Genomic DNA, 23,244 nt, shown 5'->3' with positions numbered 1-23,244 from the left:
GATACAAGTCATCCCTCGCACATATTATGGGATGTTACATTATTACGTACAATATTTTTATTTCAAATAACTTTCGAGTAAATATTTAAGAATTTTCAGTATGAATTTTTAAAAATATTTTTTGATGAATTAAATATAGTAATTAATTAAGCAGAATAATCCTCATTATTTAAAAATTTGCGATTTTAAAATAATTTTTTTGACATATATATCATATCACGGTTGAAATGATTATTTTACTAGCGTATTATGATATGAAGATATTTATCTTTTACTTGTTTCGGTGTCACATTAGATATTTTTAAAGTGAAACTTTTTTATTTATTGATTTCAACGGGTTTAATTTATAGGATGGTAAGTGCATGTGGTTAAATGTTAATACATCTAGTATTGATTTTGGTCGTTTAATTTTGTTCGTCAAAAAGTCTACTTTTAAAAAAAAATTAGTAAGAAGCAATATATGTCTTTAAAAAGTAATTGAGAACGTAGTCGTTAATCTGATTTTTTTATAATGGAGCCCCCAAAACATGAGGAGTGATGGCCTTTTTTAAATACAAATAATTGTAGAGAAATTGTCCATATTTATTCTGACAAATTTAATGCTGAAAATCAGAATATGCAGTAAAAAGTTGTCACTAATTGATTATGATGATGCTGCGGTATTCATGAGATGCATGGAATTCAGAGTTTCAGGATTTTTTTTTTTTAAGAATTTCGATTAAAAAAATAAGAGTAGATCTCTGGTGAGACGGTCTCACGAATTTTTATCAATGAGACGGGTCAATCCTACCGATATTCACAATAATAAGTAATATTCTTAGCATAAAAAGTAATACTTTTTCATGGATGACCCAAATAAAGAGATCCGTCTCACAAAATACGACCCGTGAGACCGTCTTAGACAAGTTTTTGTCAAAAAATAATCTCATTTTATTTTAATTGACATTTTAACATGAAATCACACCACTTAGTTTTGGAGAAGAAATCGAGATCGAATAGTGTTTTTCTTTGCCAACAACCAAGATCCCATCCAAATAAAAGAAATGGCTCAAATTCGAGAACCAAAAAAAAAAAGATGGAGTGCAAGAAAATCCAAATCTCCATAGCCAAAATGTTTATTGTTACATATAATATATAATTTGATTTGATTCCATATATGTCTCCTATCATTGTCGACTTGTCAAGATTAAATCAAGTTTCAGCAAATGTCCACTTCAAGAGAGTGACTGTTTCCCTACTCTTCTTGTTTTCTTCTCCCCTTTCATGGATTCTATTTGTCCTCTTCCCTATTTCATTGGAATTTGTGCTTCATTCTTACCTTTTTTTTTTTCTTATAAACACATTCTCAAAAAAAATCGTCGAAAATTTTGTATATTTTTCGGTATTATTCCACCGGCATCAATGGTTAAAAATCTGGTCTTTTGGTTATTTTTTTTAGCCATTGATACTAACAGAAGGGTCGGCACCGGCGTAACCGATTTTCGTAACATTTATTGGTTTCTTTTTATCGATTGCTAAGATATATATTATCGAGCCCACGAATAATTATTATGTTAAGAAATAATATTTTAATTTATGAAGAATTTTAAAGAGATTAAATGGAGATCAAGAGAAGGGGGAATAGTTTAGAGACATGATGTAACATTAGATAACAAAATTTAACAATTGAATTTGAATATGATAGACATTTTTGGTGATCTTACGTGAAAGAAAAAACATATATATTATATCCACATGATTCTTTATTCTCTCCGAGAAACTCGATGGATCCTTTCTTCTTCAATTCCCCTCCTCAAGTGGAGGTATTCCACATTCTACTACTTTGTACACCAGTTCTAAAGTATGGAAACAAGAAATTTAATCATCAATACTTATAATATATGATAATTTGGCCATCCCATCTTGATGTATAATCAAATTTGAATAAGTTTTCAGGCCATTTAAGCGCACGAAATCCCGATGTGTCTTAATTGAAATGTTGTTGCTCTAGCCATGGCCAAAAGCCTGTCTGATCATCCATCCCGCAGAACATATTGCAAAGGCTTTCCTCCTTGACATTTTGGTGATGATCCATCTTTGGACCCTGATTTTCGGGCCTCGAGGACGTCAAATTTTGGAAGAGATGTGAGATTCCATTAGGCCTGAGTGAAGATGGGAAGAATTGCCTGCTTGTGGGTAAGATTGGGCTATCGATGGCTGGATTTCTCGATATGTCCAGCTTGATTTCTGAGCTGTTTTCGCTTCTGTTGCTGCTGGAACCTTCTGTTTCTTTGTTCAGATTGATGGATTCTGTTGGCTCCCTCGTCTTCAGTGACAGAATCTGCAAAATCTTTGATTGTTTTCACTAATGCAGATAACGTTTTTATGTTCAAACTGTTGCTGAGATTTTTTATCTGTGTTTCTTGGAATATTCATATATTCTTTAAATTCACAGAAAAATATTTACTAGGAAAATCAAAATGTAAAAGAAAATGTGAACTTTACCTCAGCATGGAGTTTCTGATTCTTTACTTGGAGTGCATCGTTTTCTGACTTGACAGCATCAAATTGTCTCTTCAAAATCTCATAATCTTTCTCCAGTTGCTTCGTCTTCCATCTCGCTCTCCTGTTCTGAAACCATATGGCGATCTGTCTGGGCTGAAGCCCGAGGGCCCGGGCCAGCTGGAGCTTCCTTTCGGGCTCCAGCTTGTTTCCCAGTTCGAAGTTCTTTTCAAGTGTCTTCACTTGCTCCATGTTCAGCCTCTTCTTCTTCTCCCCGAGCTGGGATCCGTCGTCGGATAGCTCATCCTGATCCCGGTGATTGTTTATCTCCTCGCAGATGTCGATTCCGGTGGCAAATGACAAGGATGATCTCTTCCCTAGTAGTGAAGCCACGCCGCCTACACCAAGAATATATATAGAGTACACAAAGATTTAGGGTTTAAAGATAATCATTATAATTAGTGATAAATGAATGAAAATTTCAAGATTCCATGTGACGATCAATTGCCATGAAAAATGAAGTGATGCACATGACCCATTAAATAAATCCTTGAATGCACTTCAGAGCATTCACACAACAGAATTATAAATTCCCTGCGAGAACAAATTGGTGTAAGAAAAACAGAAGTACCATGAAACTCTTGGGGACTGCAAGAAGGAAGAATCGGTACGGCAAGAGAAGTGGAGGGCTGATCGTGATCATCTTCGTGATGATGAGGAGTTTGCAGCATAAAATTGGAGTGAAAAAACGCCATTTTCAGCACAGATAATCACCTATAAAACTGTTCCACCTGCAGCTGAAGTGAGAGGTATACCGATCCACAAGTCATGATTCTTGAGAAAGAGATTGAAAAGTGAGCAAAATATAACATATATAATATAATATAGAAATATAGAAACTAGGGACTGTTTTCAAATCAAAAGAGAAGATGCATTCATTGAACTGATGGAGATAGCTTATATACCTTATCAGATTCAAAGTAACCAAAAAAATAAAAAATAAATGCTTCCCTTTAATTTTTCTGTAAATTGTGTGTGTTTTGTTGTGTTGTGCGATGTTTTTCATTTGTGAGAAGTGGGATTTTTGTATTATTCATTTTACTTTTATTGCAATGAGATGGATAGAATATTTAAATATAAGGTAGTAAATTTTAGATCCCATTTAAGAATATTAACTAAAGAATTTAGAGCAAGACTCTGCCATTTAGAAGTTAACAAAAACTTGTATAAGACGGTCTCACGGGTAGTATTATATTTTTTGGGATAGATATCTTATTTGGGTCATACATAAAAAAGTATTACTTTTTATGCTAAGAATATTACTTTTTATTGTGAATACGTCTCACAAGAGACCTATTCTTAGAAGTTTGTTAATGTTAAATAAATTATCTTGCCAGTTGTAGTTTTTAAATTAATGGTTAAAATTTGCGGCAAAAAAATAAGAAATTTTGTAGGGATCTCACTCAAATTTTTGAAATATTAACCTTGAAATATGACTGATATTTCATTTTGATCATTGTTTAGCAAATGGAAAATCGAGGGGAAATTTTGATTATTTTCTTGTAAAAGTTGGGTGCCTTTATTTTTCAACATGGACAGTTGTCATTGAAATTTTGGAATAAAAGGGCAAGTTGACAAAAATTTGTATAGTCTGATTCCCTGGCTAAAGAAGAAGAAATGGGCTCATGCTACATAGCTTTTAATAGGATAATTTTTTTTTATTTATTTATTTTTTTTAAATAAATCATACCTATTCATTAATTCATCTCCAAAGAGTCAGTCAATACAATGTTCATAAAGGTTGATGAAAACATACAATTAAATCATTCCCCAATAACATCATTCTTAATAGCTTCACTCGCTAGATAATGAGCTGCTTTGTTCGACGCTCTTCTCACATGTCGAAGTGATATAAAATCCGAAGATTCCAAGCAAAATCTGATTTCCGTAATGATCTACCCATCTGGACCACGATCTCGCCTCGATTGAATCTGAGAATAGCCATCAATTCCGCCCCTTCAATGAACTCGAAGGACTAATAAAATATATTAATTATTTTTCACTCATAACGTTTGCACTCATAGGCAATAATTATTTGCTTTCACAAATCAGTGGAATGTAGCGATCAAATTGTGATATTTCATTTTGTTTTTAGTTCTAAAACATTTTAATTGTAATTTAGTGCTATTATATTCGAACTTTACTACGACAAAATATCAGTCTTCATCCTAAATATAGGTTACATGTCCAGACCTAAAAATATGGAAGAGTGGGGGAAGAGAATAAAACATGTTTTCTCTTTTCAAAATAAATTTTTTTTTAACCTATTAACAAGTTACACAATTCAACATCTTGGAAAATTTCGATAAATCCATCCTCTAATTAAACTGCTCAAAATCTAACTTTAGTGCAATAACTTGGGGGTTTTTTAACATTTGTATCCGATGTGTCGTATCAGCGTTTCGATGAAAACATGATTAAAAATGTAATCTTGATTAGTTTATGGTCGTCCACATATGTTTTATGTCAAAAAACTTGTAAAATTAACCTACAAAATATGTAACTACATTAACAAGGCATCCGATGTATGAATAAATAGAGCAAATACTCAAATTAATATATGTCAGTTGCGAATGGATTAAGATCGAAAAAGGGTGCAAGAATTTAAAGGATGGGTCCAAAGAAAGAAGAGGGGTGCGCGGGGGTGGGGGTGGGGTGGGGTTAGGGTTTGCTAGCCAACCAACCAACATATATCATGCATGAACCAACATCAACCCCACTCCTCTTTCCCATCCCATTATCCTATTAGCTAGCTAACCATTTTGCTAAGAGAATAGGGTAAAAAAAACACGTCCAAAAAAAAAATTGGAATAAAATAAAATAAAAATAAAGGGCACAAAAAACCAATATCTTTTTCTTGGCCATCCCATGCTGTCCCTTCCTCTTTTGTCCAATTGTACATCCTCGGGGTCAATTAGACCATATCAATTATTTTCATTGACCGAATAAATTAATATTTACATTTCAAAAAAATTTAATTTTACATGTGAAATCAAGTTTCATTTTATATATATTTCAAATTATTCATTAACTTGGTTCGCTATATATTAGCCCTTGACTACGTCATGGCCCTTGAAATTTCTTTATTTCCCTATGCCAAAGGCAGTAGTCGAAATGTAAAATTCACCACATATTTATAAGGAATTTAAAAAGTAATCAACATTGAAATTAAAATTTATATATATCCTCTCCTCATTTTGTCTATGTTAGAGGAGATAATATTCCTAACAAAATGTTATAATTGTAGAGACCGATCACTTTGCTGTTTTACTAAAAGTTATAGTCGGTGGTAACGGAACAACTCAGATCATTTAAATAACACAACAACTCAAGTATCACAGCTCGGTTGTTTTCCAAGCATATACAATTATTGTACTAAATTGATTATACAAGAATGGTGATTTAATTGAATAACATCACTTGCTTTCCATATTCATACAAAATAAATTATTTTTTTTGAAGGTAAAATAAATAAATTATTAATATGACATAAGAATATGAATAGTGTTGAAAATAAGAGTTGAAATTATTGAAAGTTGAAAATAAGAGTTGTAAATATTGAAAATTAGTGTACAATGATGTATGTAATGATGTATTTATTTTTGGATTATTTCCAAAGAAATTCTATAAATAGGTCTCTTAATTTGTGAAGAAAACATACAATTGAATATACAAAATTTTATAAAGTGTGCAGTTTAATATATTTTGTATGACTTTGATATTGTTATTTTTTACCGTAAATTTTTATTTTTAACAAATAGATTATTTTCACTTTTTGGTGTTCATTAATTAGCAACAAGACATTCATTCACAAATTAATTGTCATCAGTCGTCTGCAGATCCGACTCTGCCTGGTGGGCGTGGGAAGGAGTCCCCGCTTAGCTGGAATTCCAGGTCTAGCGGCGCCATCAATGCATAGATATAATATATAATATGCATACGTATAATATAGATTAATTCCAAATATGTTAAATTTTTTTAAAAAAAATACAATATATTATATGTATGCATATTATATATATTGACTGTTATTATATTTTTTAAAAAAAAATACTAAGAGTAACATATAAACACGAGTACGTAAATCATGTTTTTTCGTAAACATAAACATGTACATATATATAGTCATATACGCATGATCGTAACCAAAATTTTAAACAAACGGATGTGAAACCAGACATATATATAAATACTTCATCCGTCCCATATGTATATTTGCGTGTTCATGCAATTGGAGTTTGGGAAAAACCTAGCTAGTTGAGGAAGCTAGCTATTAGGTAGATGTAAAATGTTCCTTTCCATGAAGGAGCATTTATTTGCAACTTTTAGCCTTTAGGGTATCCACAATATTTTTTTTCCAAAGATATGCACCATTCAATATTCATATATACACATTGAATTGGATCCACCAAACCTTGAATTTGGTTTGTTGGACCCTACCATTTGGATAGTGACCCAAACTATTGAAAAATCGACGTGTGTCAGTTCCATGCAATGAAAAGTTGATACTTGTCAAAATTTGACACGTCGATTTTTAAATTTTGAGACACTATCTACGTGAGTAGGGTCAAACAAACTCGTTGGGTAATGATGGTTAAGTGGGGTCCTGTTAGCTAATTTTATAGAGGTCGAGAGAAGAATATCAAATGACTTTATTAGTTGGAAGCTAGCTGCAAGGCTGACGCTATGGATCAATGCATGTTCTCCCATCGTCTGGTTCACCTCAAATTTGAATATAGATGTATATATATCTATAAACATTTATACATAATTTAGATACATATAATTAATAATTTGTTGCCTCCACAAAAATGAATTTTCGGGTTTGATATTGAGTAGAATTGTCATGATCTATCATAAAAACAACAAAACATATTTTGTGGTATGTTTATTTTAAAAAAAATTAATATATACTTTGTGATCATGTGTTATGGAAGATACTATTTGTATTCGATGATCATATATGGGGTGATATTTTTCTGTCTCAACTCGAATTGATGTTTTTTTTTAATATTAATATGAGAAATAAATAAATAAAAATGAACTACTTGATTTGGGAGGGGATCATGTGTGTAGACCTATAAAAATGAATCTCTTCCCAGGTACTAAACATTGCTGTTGAGAATCGATTGGTTTGAATAAGGATGAGACCACACTAGATGATTGAATGTTTCCGAATATTTGGAATTTGACTATAAAAAATAATACATTTTCATGGATCGAGTCAAATTGGATATCTTTATCACAAAATTAATCTGTAAGACGGTGTCATGAAAGTTTTTGTTAAGGTAAAGAAAGTTCATCGGGCATTTAGTTTTTTAATTTCGGGACGAGGGATAGGTGAATTATGTATTTCATTTGATACCAACTAGCGGTATATAGCATCATCTGAAAGTTGATGTATCCCATTCGACTGTTAAATGGATGATGTGTGTGACTTATCTTAAAATATTTTCAACACGTTCGAGTTAATTTCCATGTAAAAAATCTATCAATTCAAATATATTTGGAGAAAATAAAACCAGACACGAGCTATGTNTTTTTTTTTTTTTTTTTTTTTGGGTTTATTGAAATAAAGAGTTGAATATTCTCCTCCACATGCCTTCATGCCTTATCTGGAGCGTTTCAGCTCCAGAAAAACTGATGTCCATGTGCTCTTTTATGCCTTACGTCACCCTTTTCGCTCTTTCTTCCTTGTGAAAATGATTTTTCAACAACCCTCGATGCGATGGTGTAATTTTCAAGAAAATTCAAAATTTACATACATATGTTTTTTTTTAATAATTTACCCCTCAGATGTATATATATCAATTCGCCTACCTTCAGTAATCTCGTGCCCACATCCCAAATTTCTTGGATCGGTCGCTATTATCAGCTACCATTAAGTTATGCATTCAATTAATTTTTAGTATCTTTTGTTTTTCTAGTGCTTTTGACTATATTATAAGTAGCGTAGGGCCAATTGAGAATGTTCTAGCAACAATTAAGTGGAGGGATATTGTTGGCGTCGAGGATTTCACTGATGATTTAACGATTCTTTTATTCAAACAGCGAGTGAAAAAATAAATACAGATAATCATTCAATATAAGTGTGATTGTTGAATTCATGTTTTCATTACATTAGAGTTTGGTATGAATTTATTCCAATTACTACACACGAGTAGGGATTAAAAAGTCACCCAAAGTTCAATGTTTATGATTCAAAAAACGATTAAAACTTCATTGATATCAAACTGCAGAACTAAACTTCAGTTCGAGAGATTTCGCGCATCGCCGATATTTTTTTCTCATTCACCACTGTATTAAAAATCTAGCATTATTACATACCTACATGCTGCAATGAAAAAATATCGCAGTTATTACAAGAAAAAGTTGCCTACATCAGATCTAAGAGTTGTTTCTGTACCATGTTCGCTCGAATTTGAGGTATCAAAACTACGTATTGTAACGTTTACATGTAATTACTATACACTACGTGTGGTAAAGTCCTATGCCCTGGAAAAATAATGAAAGAATGTGACTGCTCTCATCTCTGCAAGTGGGAATAGTACCTGAATGCTTAGATACATCTGCATGTCTGAGTCGTCAAATATTTTCATCACATAACTTTTGGAAAGTGGAGAAGCATCACAAAATTGATCAACCAAAATGGAATCCAGCTGATTTATAAGAACTGCTTGAAAGAGTCGGTAACTTGCGAAGTGCGATAACACCAGCTACTAGAGCACTTATCGAGGCCAAAACAAATGCAGGAAGGTTACCACCACCAAATAAAGCATCCCATGGACCCGCACCAAGGGATATAATCATCTAAAAAAAACAAACAATTCTATGAGTCCATCATACCCCCAAATTATATGATAGTGAATTAACAGAAGTATTAAACGCGATAATCGTCGACCTATACCCATTTTGAGGATTTATAATTACGGTGGCATGGAAAATGGATTAACACAGACAAGTGTAATGGTAGCTACCTGAGGTATAACGATGGCGAGATTTAGAACCCCAATTGCCAACCCTGAAAAAAATACACATCTTCATCAAAGATAAGAGCTTATCAAATAGACGAGAACTGAAAAAAGAGCAAGAAAATGTATGTACCTTGGCCACCTCCTGAATCAGCAGTCAATTCAGCCGTGACAGAGAAGGGTACGCTATAAGTGATCTACAACACAAATTTAAAGGCTTCAGCATTACATGTCATTAAATTGGCGGTGGAACTGCAATTCTTTCTTGTACAATTAATTTTTAACATATCACATTGGGAACCAAGAAAAGTGGTAGAGCAAAGAAATACTTACAGCAAGAGGAAGACCAAGAAGAGCAAAAACAATTAGAGATGCTACTTTGGAAGCTCCACTTGCCCCAATGACATGTTGGATCCCTCCAGAATTCTGTCTCATAGATACCAAGCTGATGATGGCAGTACCTGCCATGCAGAGAAACACCATAAAATTGCTACTAGCCCAAACAAGTTTTGCCCCCATCCACTGGCACATTGGTTCAATGAAGAAAGAGCTGACGCCCAAAACAACCTACAAGAAAAGAATAAAGAAAACTGAGAACAGGGACCAAGTGGTAACACAATCATGAGCAAATTTTCAGGAATTTTTTGAATTCTTACCGAGTTCAATAGCAGACCAAATGCACCTTCTCTGACACCTTGATTATATGCTTGAACTTCGGGTACGTCTCCTTTTGGGTCGCCATGAAAAACTTCTCTCCCCATCCAATCGGTGTCGAAGAGAAAAAAGGGAAACCACGACAACTGATTGTAACAGGAAAAAATTACTAAATTTAGCCAAAGCATTCATGAAAAGACGAAAACAAGACATGGCCATAATTCTGATAAATATGCAGAAACTAATGCTAGAAAAAAATCCCAAGAGAGTCCTTACCCAGGTAAATGCCATGACTACCAGCACTGAATTCATATCTGGAGGTAAATGACGTAAGCTGGTTAGTATATTCACCAGTACTGCTCCAGGGCTGTCGAAGAAATTATCATCATCATTTTCCTGATTTTTTTGTTCAATCCCATCACTGTTAATTATTGTTTGCTTCCTCTCAGACTTGATTTCCACCACATTATATTTCATTTCTGTATCAACTTTTGACTTTGCAAAGTCATCTCCATTTGGCAGAGGATCATCCAAGAGAGGAGCAGAATCTGATAGACGGTGAGCTTGTTTTGGGATCAATGGAACTTCCTTTGCAAAGTAAAGTGTCACAAGCGTACAAACCGCAAGGAAGACCTATGCATGACTCAGAAATCAGAAATGCAATCTAAAAGCTGGAAGTAAAAGTATAACAGCAAAACGAATTTGCAAAGGTATTTTTCACATTAAAGAAAATGAAATACTAATACATGCAGAAAGTCTGCCTCAGTACAAGAAAAACAAAACACTGCCACAAATTGCGTCATATTACATGCTTATAAAGGAGAAAATATCTTGTTCGTTGCTCAAATTTAATCATGTTTACTCATAAATTGGCCTCGGCGAAACATACAAAAGTGACCTACTTCAGCAACGAATCTCATATGCAACAAAATTATATTAAGATTTTATGATAAAATAGGTCACCAGAAAACTTTATGGACCATTAACCAGATTTTTCCAGGTAACATTTAGAAATAGAGTAAGCAAGTGATTAGAGATGGTAATGAATATGAATGCAGTTCCCTTCACTAAAAAAGATATTTATATAGAGCAAGAAAATAATTTGTTTCTATGAGTAGTCTCAACCATGCATGGACTCTTTCTGATGACAATAACTCACCACTGCAACTAAAAAAGCTGCTTTGAGATTCCCACATGGTTCACAACAAGCTCTACTTGTCAAAAACGGAAACCACCTGCCAAGAACACATATAAATGTATTAATCATTTAATGCAGTTTACGAAATAAGAGAATCATTAACGTGAAATGCTAACATCATTGAACAATTTAAATCAGACTGAACCAATGCACCACGGGAAAACACAATATCAAATTAGCAACAAACAAGATACGAAACATAAGTACTTCTAAAATACATCACCTGTGCCAACTTCCACTAGCCCCAGAGGAAAATCCAAGAATATTTCCAACAGCCATCCAAGAGCAAAAAACAGCATTGGCTGAGTTTCTTTGATCAGGACCTACGATGGATGATTATTTTTACTTATCCATGACAAAAATATGCTTGTCCTATGTACCATATGATACGCACAAGATAATAAAAAATAAGATGCAGTATTCAATAAAAAGAAAATAAAAAACGGAGAAGAACAGGAGGGCTAATGTATACAATTGCCATATTTACAATTCAGAAAAATAGGCGGTGAAGAAAGGGGAATAAAGTTGAAGAGGTGTTGTGCATTTCCCAGTTTTCAGTGAATAAAACAAATTTCTGTTCTTCTTTCAAGGCTGTTCAAAGTGATTCTTTGGAGTTTGGACGTTTGAAAACTCAAACAAATGTTTAAGGTGCACAGGAGCAAGGAGATAACTTGCTAGGGAAGGGTTATTTTCATTCAAAAAAGATGCAAAACACGAGGCATTTCCTGCAGCAGCATTAGAGGCTAATCATAAAAGGAGCTGGATTTCACAACGGATTAGATTGAACTTGTAAAGGCTCTCAATTCATAAATGTCAACAGCTTCGTGCCCAATGACAAACCAGCCCCTTCTTTAGGGGTGAGACACAGTAAGCAGGGTGATTATACCTGATAAGTCAGCCAAGAGAGCTCGAGCTGGACCCTGAAATGATCAGAAAAATAAGTGTTCTTTATGTGAACAAATTCTTCAGCTCTTGATACCATGTGTAGTATGAAATGATGTTTTAAAAACTCACCTGCACAGTGTTGTTCGCAAGGTCCAGCATCCAAAACCCAATTATGAAGACCACAGCAGCTCTTGTACGAGTACCTTTAAATGTGCTGCATTTGCACGAGTTGGTTAAGCACATTTCACATTAGACAAGAGAAAATGAAAAAGGAAATAATTAAGAAGTTGAAAAAACCTGCAATGCTCTTTTGTATCACCTAAAAGATAACCAATGTCTGCAGAAAATCCAATTATTATCACCTATATTACAAGAGTAGCTTAGCTGCTATGACAAATCGATCTCAACCACAAAAGGAGAACAGGGGAAGCAGCAGCTGCCATATACTTACCGCAATTGAGATCATGAGAGCCCCTATCAAAATAAAAGGTCTTCTTCTACCATATTTTGAAGAGCATTTATCGCTCCATACGCCAACACAGGGTTGTACCTGGAAACAGCACAAATACACCATCCCAGCAAATGATGGCAACAGATGCAGCTAAAGGCTAGAAATTAACGTTTTATTCAATCATCATCAAGTTTGTCCTCCTGTTCCTCGGTTTCTTAGTTTTAGAACCTTAACTCCTACTTTGATCAGACCTAAATGTTATTATACCATAAAAATGATGAATTAGAACTCCAAATAATCCCTAGCTCAACGACTTAATCTGAAGGTAACAGCAAGAAATGTGTACATGCTATCACACTAGACATTCTGCCACAAAATTATCCAAATGAAGATCAACACAATGAACCCCAAAATACTGTAAGCCTCTTTTACAAATATATGACAAAGAATCTTCAAAATCTAGCTAGAAAACATGTTCAACATCATGTAACATAAACAGTAACATAAAAAGAAACACGAGCAAAGATATGAAACCAAAATTCAAAATGTAAAGAAAAAGATACCCCGGTGTGAGTAAAAATTTCATAAACCTTGGAAGTGAACTAAGCATCTTAAACAGAAAAATATAGAACTAAAGCAAGAACTTCAAAATTTTGAAACAAAAATTTGTTAATACATACCACAAGGCCTGTTATGGGTCCACATAACCATATAAATGAAGAAAAGGCATGTTCTACACCAAGTGTCTGGACAAAAAGAAAACACAAAAGTTAAACAAACAGGAAAAAGGATCACCAGTTATCAAATGAGGTTTTATGCGTGCATATAACAAAGGATTGCATTAATTGGCATTCCTTCAACATTACAATTCCCGACACAACACAAAAAGCTTCGTGCAAGCATGTATATCATAATTGGGTCGATGTAACACCGTCCTTGAAATAGAACACGTGATTCTTTTCCACAGTTCTTTTCTAATATAGGTTGGAGTGTGACTGCAACACATAGGGAGAAAAAGGGCGGAAAAAACGAAATAACGTTGAATTGAGCAGTGACATGGGAGTAAAATAAACTTGGTTAAGGAAAGAAGGAACACAAAAACACAAGAGCAAAAATTAAGAAAGATAAAATGTCAGGAGAAGAGATCAAATAATTAGCATAAAAAACAAAAAGGATTACAGACCCTCGCGAAGTAGAAATTGTAATGATCTATCTTCCAATACAAGTAATGGACACCATTACCGGTGGTATTGATAGTACTGCTGGGTATTGAGGGGTTCAATATTATCATTGTGGCAACGAACTGTTACATACACATTCAGTCCATAAGATGTGGTGTGGGTGTGATATGGATCTTCCAGTAGTAACTGTGGCAATATTGGTAAGTTGGCATCAAGAATTCTGATAATACATAGTCTAGGAAATGAACTACCGTTAAGTCCATATACAGTCCATCCAATCAATTAAAGTTTATAGATGATACTGATAAATTCAATATCTATATCGACAATTTGGTTTTAATGTATTTTTTTATCCACTTATTGAGATCACTTGCCTTCACATGCTTCTCAATAAGAAGATATTAATGATTTCATTCCTACCCATCAATCCATATTAGTCATGCATGCTCTTTGTAATTACACGAGGTTTACTTATTTACTATGTAATTCACGACAAAATAAAATATTTCATTTAAATTTACTATCCACGGATCTTATATTAAGAGCCGTGAAAAGCTAATTTTAAGCAATGGTGCTAGTATTCTGTAATAATGTATGACATTTAAGCTGGATTAATAGGCAATTTGGGATTAATTGTAGTCTATACAAGTTTCAACGCATTTCCAGTGTTCTTCAAATCTGTAAGACAAAAATTATTTGCAACCATCCTATGATATTGCCACTGAACGTTAGCCATAGCCATCTCTATGACAACCATGATCCAAATGCTTAGCGATTGAGCAATATATTAAACATACTTCAGATTCAGTGAATACCTGAATATAAGGAGTGAGGAGAGATAGCTGAAGAGCCCAGCCAAATTGTACCCCAGCGGCGACCGTACAACTGAGGATCAGCGTCAGTAAGCTGCAGTGCTTCTGCAGGGGATGACGCTGATCAGAATCCGGCGGCAAATCTCCACCATCAGACAAGGATGAGGCGTGGATCTGTGAACGGCGTCGCTGCTCCCCACCGTCGAAGCCTGCTAGCTCCACCTCCTGCTCCAGGTTCTTGTATGGCACTCGGATCGACACCGCGTCCATGTCAAGTGTAATCAGACGATAATTAAACTAATCTGTAACAAAAAAAAACTGGCGGTAATTTACATGAACGGAGTGTAATTGGGCGTCGATTTAGGGAATTGGAAATCCGATGGAGTACTTTGTTCAGGATTTGGGGTCTAAGGAAAAAGGGTTAGAAAAAATGGTGAATTGAATTTGATATATGGTTGATTTCAGGTGATGAAGATGGCGCGATGTCCCCAGGCTTTTACAGCGAAGGCCAAATCACAAAGAATACTTTCAATTCCACGAGTTCAGATTTCAATTGCAAAAATAAATAATTATGAATTTAATTTTATCAGTAGGAACTCAAATTTATGTATTGGTTTTAGATTTTTAATGATTTTTATGAGTTTTAAAACTTTATAGTTATTCAATTTTTATATATTTTATAAGAGTTTAGTGGTTTTTTATGTAAATTTTTATAAAATTTTAAAAAATCATGTGGTATTCAAACTTGAATTTTAAAAATTCTACAAAAGTCTATAGATATTCAAAATATCAATAGACTTTTAATGATGAATTCTATTAAGTACAATAATTAAAGTCTAAGTTACAACAATAAAATATCAAAAAATATCATTGATTCAACCTAAAGATTTGGATGTATATTTAATTAGAAAATCTCTCAAACTCACATACTCTACCCAAACACTAATTTTCATTCTTTTCTCATTCATATATTTTTTTATTTGTATTTTTTAAAAACATATTTTTTTATTGCTAACAATATTTTAAAATCAAAATTATTAAAATCGTTCATTTTATTTTTGGAGTTCAAATCACAAAACATCATAAAATTTAAAATTAAATTTATAAAAAAATTAAAAATTTATTAAATTACATAACAAAAAAAATTTATAATATTTTATTGATCTGTAAATTGAAAATAATAATTATTTTTAATTAGTAAATTTTAATTTTTTATTAATTATTATATAAAATTTGATATTTAATTATTTTCTATAATTTTAGTTAATCTATGCCTTGATTTTGATTATAACTCAAAATTATTGCATATGATATTTTTTCTTTAACTTTAATGAATACTAGTTACTCTGCACACGTAATGCGTGTGTGTATAGTCTTTTTTATCATTATCGATGAACTAAAGTGAAATTTGACAAATTATGGAGAGACTAAATTGATATTTGAATTGTTGAAATAGAAAAAAGAAAAATAAAAGTATGTGTTGAAATTTAAAGAAAAAACAAAAAACAAAAGTATAATGTTAGTATCATATAAAGGTAAAGTTGGACGAAAAAGTTGGTGTCTTTCCTAAAGAATAACTATAATAAATTAAATATATTAAAATTTTATAAATTTACACTAATTACAAATATTTTAATATACTTATTATTTATTTTCAAGTACAAATAATTGTTTTGTTATTTTTTTGACATATTGTCAAAAACAAAATTGATATATTTTTTATACAAAAATTTATTTAAAATGGATGAAATTATTTTCAGTTTGATTATTTATCAATTTTGAAAATTATTGTTATGTATTTTTTAAAAATATTAATTATTTAAATAAACATGTTGATTTGGCTTGAATAATTGAAATTTAATTGCAATAAATTTAGTACTGACTTATTTGTTGTCTTTCGTAAAATTATTATGTAAAAAATATTATATTGAGACGGTCTCATAGGAGTTTTTGTTTTAAAAGTAATATTTTTAATATAAAAGTAATTTTTTTTATTAATCAAGTCAGATCTGATATTTGTATCACAAAATTGACCATGAGAGAGTCTCATATAAATGTCTAAGCATATTAAATGTTTAAGCAAGAAACAAAACCTCACATGAATTAAACACAATATTTTATCAAATATAAAATCAGATGGGTGTTTTATTTAACTCTAGAAGACTAATTTGGTCAAGAAGAGGCAAAGCCTTAGCTTTCTGATGAAGTCACCGACAGACACGAAGGGGTGGGAGCAAGTTTTCTGTGGATTCGTGTCATCGTTACATCTGTCTGCTTGCTTGACTTCAGATGATTTCTCGTGGGCACACAACAAAGCTTTCGTTGACTTTTAATAAATGTAAAACTCGTAAATTTTTAAATTTGGTATTTTAAGATATTCAGAATTGTATTAGATAAAATTACAAATTTGTATGAGATTGTGTTCAAGAATTTGAAAATTCAACCAAATAAATACATGAATTTCGAATTTGATGTACATTTATTAAGATGTATATTTCGAGATAAAAGATGTACAAGATAAGCCGATTTTATTCATCATCTATCCTCAATCAAGAATAAAATTTAAATCTACGGATCACAATATATCTATATCTTTGTTCAAAATTTAGATAGGAAGATGATATTTTTATCTAAATCCTCAAGCATCTACAGCATTTTTGGAGATTTTTCAAGGAAAAGTTACGTCAAAATTTGGGTATTATTTTCATCGCTTCATTGCTTCTAATCCAATCTACACCGTTCAGAATATAATAACTTATGTTTGAACATTATATTCAAAATTCAGCCACATCTAAAGGTTTGGTTTCTATATGTATAGCATTCGTAAGAAAACTGCTAAGATTCTAGGGCAATAACATACATATTGTTTTTTGTCCATAAACTAATCCGAACGAATTCCAAACCCAATATTCACCGTTCACAATTCAGTTTACTTGCTTGTGAATGTACTATCCAAGTTTAAGCTTGCTCTAACGACTCAATAAGTTGCAAACACTTTAGGAAAAAATTACAGCTTGTTCATTCATCGTTTTTCAAGTAATGCTAAGATAAGTGGACTTTTGTAATTTATATATTTTCGTAAGTGATCTTTTGAATATAATTTGGCACACTTGTTCTTTGACATGGACTTATGTTCTAAAATTATAGTTCGTAGATTAATTTTTCTTCTGTTTTTGGAAGTTCGTTCGAGCATGATTTTTTGTTCATTATATATTTCCTTCAAGATTGGTCAAATTCTAGGTTCAAGAACTGTTAGGATTCGATTGGATATGAGAAAGGATTTTCAAAACTATGACCCTCATACGGTGGAATTATAATCGTTGTATGGCCTTACTCTTTAGAGAATTAACATATAGAATATGACATCGCTCTTTAGAGGATTAACATAGAGGAGACTAATATATGTAAAACATGGAAATGAGATGAATTTAAATGTTTATATGATTTATGTTATAAAGTCAAGATTACGAAATATGAATACGCATTACGATTCAAGTTATGAGATATTATGAAAAGATTTCGAAATTATATGTATGTTGTTATGTATCTCGAACAACCTCCACTTACTGAGTATTTCTCAAAATACTCACACCTTACTCTCTTCTCCTCAGATAAGTTTGAAAAACAAGTTGAGGACTATAAACAAGAGAAATTTTTGGGTCTGGTGATAGAGACGACCACATAAGATTGATTCGAAAATTTTATTTTCAAGTTTTAATTTAAGTGTAAGACGATTCCACAAGTTTTACTATGTTTTTGGATTTTTACGTTGTAGTAACAATTGTATTTATGAAATAAATTGGTTTTGGCTTATATTATACTACAAGACTTATTTGACGATTATGTGAATTTGACGATTATGTGATTGTTGAACAACGTGGATGTTTCATGCTTCGGTAACAGGGCGTGAAAGCTGGGAGTGTTTAACAGTTGGGGTATTAGCCACAATTCATATTTGGTGGCTCAATGTATTTATCATTATGTACTTTATCATTCTTCACCATCTTCTTGGGTCGAAGATGTTTTCTTTAGTAGATTATGGAAGTAGCTATTGGTGACATTTAATGTTACTGTTATAACTTGTTTCAAGAAAAATTTAATTGTGGCATGACATGGGAATATTTTTGTAAATATTTGGGGAACATGAAAAATAAAATTTAAAAATTATAATTTTTGTTATTTATGTTTGTCTCTTTAGATTTTCATCTTAATCTACTTTCTTCGTTTTTTATATAATTTTAGTCATTTTTAGATGTGACATTAATGCAATGTTCGACATCAGACCTCAAAATAAAAAAGTTCTAAAATTAAAGTTATATAAATAAGATTGAAATTTAATAATACAGAATATCAAAATTATAAAAATAAATAAAGTACCTGACAAAAAATTGTACTCAATTTTAATGTAACTAAGATAAGTTAAAATAAATAAAAATAGAGAAAAATATGACTTTTTTTAGAAAGAGAAAATTATGACTTAATGTAATTATTGTGTGTTTTGTTTTTATAATATAATTCTCATATTTAATTATTCTATATATTTATCGTAATTGCCAAGAGATCTCCAAATAGTATAATCATAGCATTATGAGATCTCATTAATACAAAAATACTACATAAGCTTCTTGTTTTGTTTTATTTTTACTTTTTCGAATTTCTGTAAACAATTTGGGCCACACGCCCATATTGGTGCATGGTAGCGGCTGTACTCGCGTACAAGAACAACTGGTCGCGTGGCTTGTCAGTGATGCTGCACGGTCCGACACGGCTGAGGGTTGAAGTGACAAGGCGGGAAACTCCTGAGTGTCGGGAATCGGGCAATGAGGCCTCATGCGAGTGTTTAGCATCATGGGATGGTAGTGCTTCAAAATCGACCTGAGCCTGTTATAGACTTGTCCGATAGCAAAGTCTACAAGATCAGCAGCATCAGCAGCAATGGCTTCCTCGGTTGTTCCACCATATCAGTTTCCGAGCTTGAAATTATAGAGATAAACGTAGAGAAGTCTACGGGCAGACCGGGTATTTTGTTTTTTTAACCTTGGTCAACTATTTATTTACAGCGTGTTTGGTTCTTTCAAAATATGGATTTGGATTTAAAAATTCAAGTATTTGAAATTTCATTTAGTATTTGGTTTAAAATTTAAAAATTCAAGTATTTGAAATTCCATTTAGTGTTTGGTTTAAAATTTAAAAATGGTATTTACAAATCCATTTCTTGTTTGGAGAAAAAAAAGATTCGAATTTGGAATTTTAAAATTTTACTAAGCTACCCTTAGAAATCATCTAAACATAAATAACCCAAAAAAGTTTAGAAATTAATAATTCTTCTATATTATTTGTGTATGTAAATTCAAAAATTAATTATTATTTATTAATCATAGTGCACATAAAATAATAATTAAAAAATCATCAAAAAAATTCAAAATATGAAAATTTAAATCCAGAAAAATTATCAATAAAAAAACCAAAACAATCTAAAACATCAATAAATTTATCAACGAATCTAATGCATAATCAAATTCATATTTTATCTTAAGATGAGTTGTTCATTTTCCAATTCAACCAGCGAAGACAAGCATGATGTGGAATTCCCAAGAAAAAATCAGCTGCAGTTAGATTTGACATAAGATAATCACTTGCTGCAAATACGAAATCTTCATCTACTCCATTAAGTTTTGTCAGTTCGGTGTATACCTCTTCACATCGACGCTTGCTCTGTTCATTGACATCCATCGCCTTAGCCATTTGTGAGATCATGTTATTCAAAGTGTCAAATCTCTCGTTCATTTCATCAAATTTTGACACTTTTTTCTTTCCAACTTTAGAATTATTATTTGTGGACGATGAATAAGTTCTCAAAAATAAAAACGAGAGAATTGATATCTTGTACACATACCGTGCACACCTATGTGAGCACCGATGAGGTGTCACTCACTCATTTAATAAAACCACCGAAAGTGCAGTGAAGTTTGCGTGAATCATGCTGACTTCCCCAAATCAATTTCATTTGGATAAAATAGTAATTGTATGTTTTTAAAATCCAAATCACACCAAATCTTATCAAATTTGATGAGATTTGGATATACTCATTGAAATCCTATAAAATTCTAAACAAATCTGAAATTTTTTTTTGAATCACCTTGTCAAAGAGTAAAAATAGAATTTTGAAATCTAAATCCCATGAAATCCTTCCAAATCCTGGTTGCCAAAAACACATACGGGTGTAGATATCCTATGTGATCTAACGAAATAGCAGTGCATGAAATCTCTGGCCAAAGTGTAATATGTACATTAGGGACAAGGGTTTTCTAGTTGTGCATGGGATGACACTATGAATATATCATGATTGTATCACATAGCTATCGAATCTAATATGCAACCCTCGATGAACCAATGGTTACAAATTCGATTGAAATATATGAGATGAAGGGACCGTACTGTACGTTAATCATAACCAATTGGCTCTTGTATACATTATCAGTGATACCTAGGGAATCATGGGGCGATGCTACTAGACGTTCTTACCATGATTCGATGGGTTTAATCAGAAATTGATTTATGACATTCTCATGATCAAATGTTGGTGCATGGAATAAGGCAAATTAAAATAAGCCCGAATCAAGGAAAATGTCTTGAATCATAGAGAGTTGTGAACCCATACAGGCTGTATCTCTGAACCATTGAGGGTCACATAAGTACTGGATCATTTGTTTCCGTTGAGACAATGAATTCAAGGAGTTAAATTTATATAAAATTATGAGATAGTAAATTCAAGGAGTTGAATTTATGATAATTAAAATTTGGAAACAATAAATTCAATGAATTGAATTTATGAAATTGAGAATTTAAAATATTAAACTCAAATATTGAGTTTATTAAATATTAAATTAAATGTAGTGAGAAGTATGTATGATGGACTTGTGGGAGTACAAGTTCAACATGTTAAATAATTAAAATTCTTAATAGACTTTAATTTATTAATTAATTAAACTAGTTGGACTAATCAAATTAAATAACTAAGCTCTTTAAGTTTAATTAAAGAACCATAAACCTATAATTAAGGAAACTAGGTCAAGGGTTAAATATTTAGTAAGGAGGCCACAAACCCTAGCCTCCATTTAATATAATTTTCGAAAATTACACTCAATTTTTCTCTCAAAAATTCGGCCACCTCAAAAAGAGTTTAGGGTTTGAGCCGTCTTTTGGTTTTTCATCTCAAACGATAAATCTCTTCTTAATTTCTAATGCAACTTAGAAGATGAACAAATATTTCAGTCGTAGATTTGATTGGAGATTGAAGATTTCAAGAAGATTGTTCGTAGGGAATACTACAATAACTATCTCCGCTAATCACGGAATAGTTGGTGTCAAATGATTAATTCACTAAATGTATGTTAATAAACACCCTAGTAATGGTTTTATTTGTTTAAATCATACAATTGTCCAAAGGCCTTATTTGAATATCAAATAAAATTTTTAAAACTTCTGTTGCGTTTTAGACATGAGAAAAATGATTACCCAACATTGATTCGATTGAACACTATGCAATATTGACTTCGATGTGTCGGTGATTATATCACTTATTTTTTCAACTGAAAAATAAATGTTCGCAATCTCGAAAATATATTCGATCTGTAAATCTACATTCTTGATGAAACCCGAGTTTTGACCATTCCAACAAGATAGGGACAACAATGAGGTGGATTTGAGGTAGATTTAACAAAATCTGCAACTTGCCCGCCTGCCCCGTGACCTCGACCAGTCCGATCAAATTGGACTCATAAAAAATTATATAATATTTAGATTTTATTCAATACACAATAAAAAAATTTATAAAAAAATTTAAAATTTAATAAATTAAAAAGTATCATACGATAAAATCTATTCATTTACTTTCGAATAATAAAAATATATAATTATATATTATTATATTAAACATATCATAAAATAAAATTATTCAATTCTAAAATATTAAACTAAAAATATGGATTATGTATTCATTATTCAATATAACAAAAATATAAATAGATTATTACTTATATATAGCATATATATTTATCAAATCCAAAATGGAATCATCTTGGTCTTCTTAAAAAATTAGGTTCGTCCTCTTAGGTGTTCTCAAGACCCTTTCGGATTTCCTAAGAGCTTGTGTTTTTTCAACTCACTGTTGGGGTGTAAGTTTTACTATTTCATAAATGGGTGGTTTCCGAATCTTTTCAAATTCTATCATTCCGTCATTTCTATCCCATATAAACTCCTCCAGGAAATTGACATTTCTTGAAACGAACAAATTTGTTTCATTAAGATCATAAAAATAATATTCAATAGAATTTTTTGGATATCTCACAAAGTAGCACAAACTGGGTCTATTATCCAATTTGTCTCTCACTTCTTGCTTCACATAAGCACGACATCCTCATATTATTAAGAAAGTATATTTTGGTGGATTTTCCATCCATATAGCATATGGAGTTTTATTCACTGCTTTTGTATGGACTCAGTTCAACAGCATTGCAGCAGTTTCAAGTTCAAATCTCCAAAGGGATGG

The 23,244-nt window shown here is 31.9% G+C and overlaps 3 protein-coding genes across 3 annotated transcripts in view; 1 reads left to right on the top strand and 2 right to left on the bottom strand.

Moving 5' to 3' along the window:
- Nucleotides 1-1,639: 1,639 nt before the first annotated feature.
- On the bottom strand, nucleotides 1,640-3,490 carry LOC140979885 (homeobox-leucine zipper protein ATHB-13-like). Its single transcript, XM_073445506.1, has 3 exons — nucleotides 3,113-3,490; nucleotides 2,485-2,879; nucleotides 1,640-2,320 (listed from the first exon to the last, which is right to left on the bottom strand). Exons 1-3 carry the CDS (start codon nucleotides 3,234-3,236, stop codon nucleotides 1,967-1,969), a joined length of 873 nt encoding a protein of 290 aa, XP_073301607.1. The 5' UTR covers nucleotides 3,237-3,490; the 3' UTR covers nucleotides 1,640-1,966.
- Nucleotides 3,491-8,763: 5,273 nt separating this feature from the next.
- LOC140978970 (sucrose transport protein SUC3-like) lies at nucleotides 8,764-15,228 on the bottom strand. The gene is made up of 14 exons (XM_073444270.1): nucleotides 14,697-15,228; nucleotides 13,381-13,446; nucleotides 12,701-12,799; nucleotides 12,547-12,611; nucleotides 12,379-12,463; nucleotides 12,251-12,284; nucleotides 11,588-11,687; nucleotides 11,326-11,401; nucleotides 10,443-10,799; nucleotides 10,169-10,312; nucleotides 9,846-10,079; nucleotides 9,646-9,709; nucleotides 9,519-9,562; nucleotides 8,764-9,351 (listed from the first exon to the last, which is right to left on the bottom strand). The coding sequence occupies exons 1-14, from the start codon at nucleotides 14,961-14,963 to the stop codon at nucleotides 9,181-9,183; spliced, it is 1,806 nt and encodes a 601-aa protein (XP_073300371.1). The 5' UTR covers nucleotides 14,964-15,228; the 3' UTR covers nucleotides 8,764-9,180.
- Nucleotides 9,716-23,244, top strand: part of LOC140978971 (F-box/kelch-repeat protein SKIP11-like) — a 78,992-nt gene continuing 65,463 nt past the window's right edge. The window contains exon 1 of the mRNA XM_073444272.1: nucleotides 9,716-9,728. The gene's annotated coding sequence lies outside the window, so the exon portion shown is untranslated. The remainder of the gene's footprint in view (nucleotides 9,729-23,244) is intronic.

The sequence above is a fragment of the Primulina huaijiensis genome, chromosome 6 (genome assembly GCF_012295235.1).
Source record: "Primulina huaijiensis isolate GDHJ02 chromosome 6, ASM1229523v2, whole genome shotgun sequence".
Taxonomy (NCBI): Eukaryota; Viridiplantae; Streptophyta; class Magnoliopsida; order Lamiales; family Gesneriaceae; genus Primulina; species Primulina huaijiensis.
Note: the sequence above shows the minus strand (reverse complement) of the source record. Positions and strands in the feature narration are given on the sequence as shown.